The sequence below is a fragment of the Priapulus caudatus genome, unplaced genomic scaffold, assembly GCF_000485595.1.
Source record: "Priapulus caudatus unplaced genomic scaffold, Priapulus_caudatus-5.0.1 Scaffold863, whole genome shotgun sequence".
NCBI lineage: Eukaryota > Metazoa > Priapulida > Priapulimorpha > Priapulimorphida > Priapulidae > Priapulus > Priapulus caudatus.
The window spans coordinates 81,546-84,672 of NW_014577924.1; the positions used below are offsets into that span (position 1 = coordinate 81,546).

A 3,127-nucleotide genomic window follows, 5' to 3' on the forward strand; every position below is an offset into this window, starting at 1 on the left:
CAGTGTGCACACTGACACTTATGTTATAAGTTATATATATAGCAGGTAGGAAAGCGTGATCGCAAAATTTGCTCGATGCTCGCTTGATTTCACACTTTCACAGCACGAATACACATCCAACAGCTGCCATCTTTGTTTCTATGTCAAGAACAGTGTTCACTTGTTATAAAAACATGCTGTCTCTGTTCGTAACCGAACTGTGTCACGCGAAATCACACAAAGACTGACGAAATTTTCACGTTCGCGAACCTTGCCCAGTAATGTAAATGGCTGCAAGTACAAGGCTATATAGACTGGGACTCGTTCCCACCTCAATTACCCATTGAGTGACTAAGCTAAGCCGAGAGGTGGGAGCGAGTGCCAGTCTATGGGCTATAGGCGGCGCACTGCTTTCCAACTTCCGTACGAGCCTCGCCATTGGAACGTTGCAAAAACGTTGCAGCGTTGCGGCGCAAGAATGAGGTCACGAAGAGCGCCGGTAGGTGTTTCCTGATTCTGACAGCCATTTACATTACTGGGCAAGGTTCGCGAACGTGAGAATTTCGTCAGTCTTTGTGTGATTTTGCGTGACACAGCTCAGTTACGAACAGAGACAGTATGTTTTTATAACAAGTGAACACTGTTCTTGACATAGAAACAAAGATGGCAGCTGTTGGATGTGTATTCTTAGGGAGTAGGCGTAGGCGACTCCCTAGACTCGTTAGTGGAGTAGGCGAGGTACGGTCCGGCATATTAGATAGTAGTATTTAGTACCAGGGTACGTTCCGGTATACCAGACCGTACCCAGGGAACGTTCCGGCAGTACCCTGGGGGACATAGACCCTCTCAGCGGCACTTGAAGCGTTTCAATAAAATATAATGCTAACTAAATACGAAATCTATTTACTACCAAATTCTTACGCTGCCGGCACCATTGCTCTCACGGCTCCACTGTTGCACGCTTACACTAATATATATAGCAGGTAGGAAAGCGGGATCACAAAATTTGCTCGACGCTCACTGGATTTCACACTTTCACAGCACCCCTAACCCTAACTCTAACCCTAACCCTAACCCTAACCCTAACCCTAACCATATCAGCTAGATAGTTACCAGGGTACGTTCCGGCAGTACCCTGGTGGGCATAGACCCTATGAGCCATAGTAAAGCACACAGCTAGCATAATCTACATATTTTACTGGCAGCAATGTTTCTCCTAAGAAATATTTGTGCGAGTGCTGCGTCTTGGACATTTTACTTAGTTCTGTGCTGTATTAGCACAATTATCTATCACGGTTTACCCCTCATTTGGTATGTTTTTTAGGTACTGAAGATTGCAGACTACATTGTGCCAGGGCATGGCCAGATGTTTAAAGTGACAGAGGAAATGAGAAATACCGAGGAATCTTATCTGAATTGGGATCGTCCGGATGAGGGTGAACTGACATAGAGAAACGTCTAGGCTGCCAACAGTAAATGTTTGATGGACAAGATGAGCAGAGCTGACAGGATATTTGTTTAGTGCTGACAGGGTATTTGTTTAGAGCTGACACACCAGTATATTTCGAGAAAATTGCGGTTATTTATGGCAGGTCCAGGGCCTCTAGTCCGTGTTGCTGGTTGAGGGAAATCTGGTACCACTGACGAGGTGTAGTATAATGTACCTGTGTGCCATTTATAACACTGGCAGATTGTAGTTTAGAAACAGATATGAAAGGTGTTGTTGAGTAAGGCCACAATGCAAGATGCTTATTGTTATCAGGAGTGAATAATAATAGATCTATAGAATCTGTTATTATTCACTCCTGGTAGATCCTAATAGATTATTCAATCTGTTATTATCACTCCTGTTGTTATGGTGCTTGACATACTGCACTGTCGTGGCATAAGTTTTTTGTGACTAGTTATAATATACATGAGGTAATTATGACAAAAAGTGAATATATTCCACGTTGTTCTTATTTTCGGAATTGCAGAGCTTGAGCTTCAAAGCAGTATTTTTAGTTACATTTGTCATCTATCATTCACAGCTAAACATAGTATCTGTACAGCTTAAATTATGCCCTTGCTGTGGCAGATAAGGTCTATGTCCCCCTGACCTCTGTTTGACCTGGCTCGTTTAGCTATTTCTGACTAATATATATATATATATAATATATAATATATATAGGGTTAGGGTTAGGTTTAGTCAGAAATAGCTAAACGAGCCAGGTCAAACAGAGGTCAGGGGGACATAGACCCTACGAGCCTTGAGAACAAGCAATAAGAAGTTCAAAGATCCTGACTGGAATCAAATACAGTTATACACTTACACCAGCAAATAGTATCTGTTGTTTGAACAGTAAAAATGGCTGTGTAGAATCAAAACTATTTAACAAACACTTATAGCATAGTTATCGCTTCGTTTCGTTTCACATAACGTGATATGTGTCTTATGGTGCCAGATTGTTAAGCCTAGGTCAAATTGATGCCATGTGATAAGCAAATTATCAGGTTGGGTATATTGATATAATGTTTTTGTAAATATTTCTAGTCTTACACGTGACTTAAATAGCTGCTTGTCTTTTTTGTAAACATTTTATAAAATATTTTATCAATTACATGACACCAGCGTTCAATGGTACAAGATTCATGGTGCTGATAATGCACTGTCACTGTTGTAAGATTAGTAATATTACATGAGACCAATATTTGCTCTATTTAATTTATTTCTGGAATATTATTATGTTTGGGAATTTATTTCCCATTTAACTAGGGAAAAAAATCTAAGCAACCACACTGATAATCTTATATTATTGTCTTGTATAAAAAAAAAAAAACGTTCATGACGTGTGATGTTATTGAGGAACAAGACTTATGTATTCCATGTTTTTTTAAATTCGATGAGAAGTTTAATATATTTTATTGTGATTGATTTACATTTGATTTACTGTGATTTTATCAAAACCACTTGAGTTACACTACATCGAAGATTGCTGTTATTCCTTATCAAACATGCACGCACGCACGCACGCACACTCACTCATATACCCATACAGAAGCGCACGCACGCACGCACGCACGCACGCACGCACGCACGCACGCACGCACGCATCCACCCATAAACAAAAAGCACGCACGCACGCGCACACACATATACCAATCCACA

At 40.6% G+C, this 3,127-nt stretch overlaps 1 protein-coding gene across 1 annotated transcript in view; it reads left to right on the forward strand.

Annotated features, from left to right (window-relative positions):
* Window positions 1-2,897, forward strand: part of LOC106814048 (metallo-beta-lactamase domain-containing protein 1-like) — a gene marked incomplete in the record, with an annotated part of 9,871 nt that extends 6,974 nt beyond the window's left edge. The window contains 2 exon segments of the mRNA XM_014818312.1: window positions 1,302-2,061; window positions 2,202-2,897. Coding sequence (XP_014673798.1) covers window positions 1,302-1,429 — 128 coding nt within the window.
* Window positions 2,898-3,127: the final 230 nt, after the last annotated feature.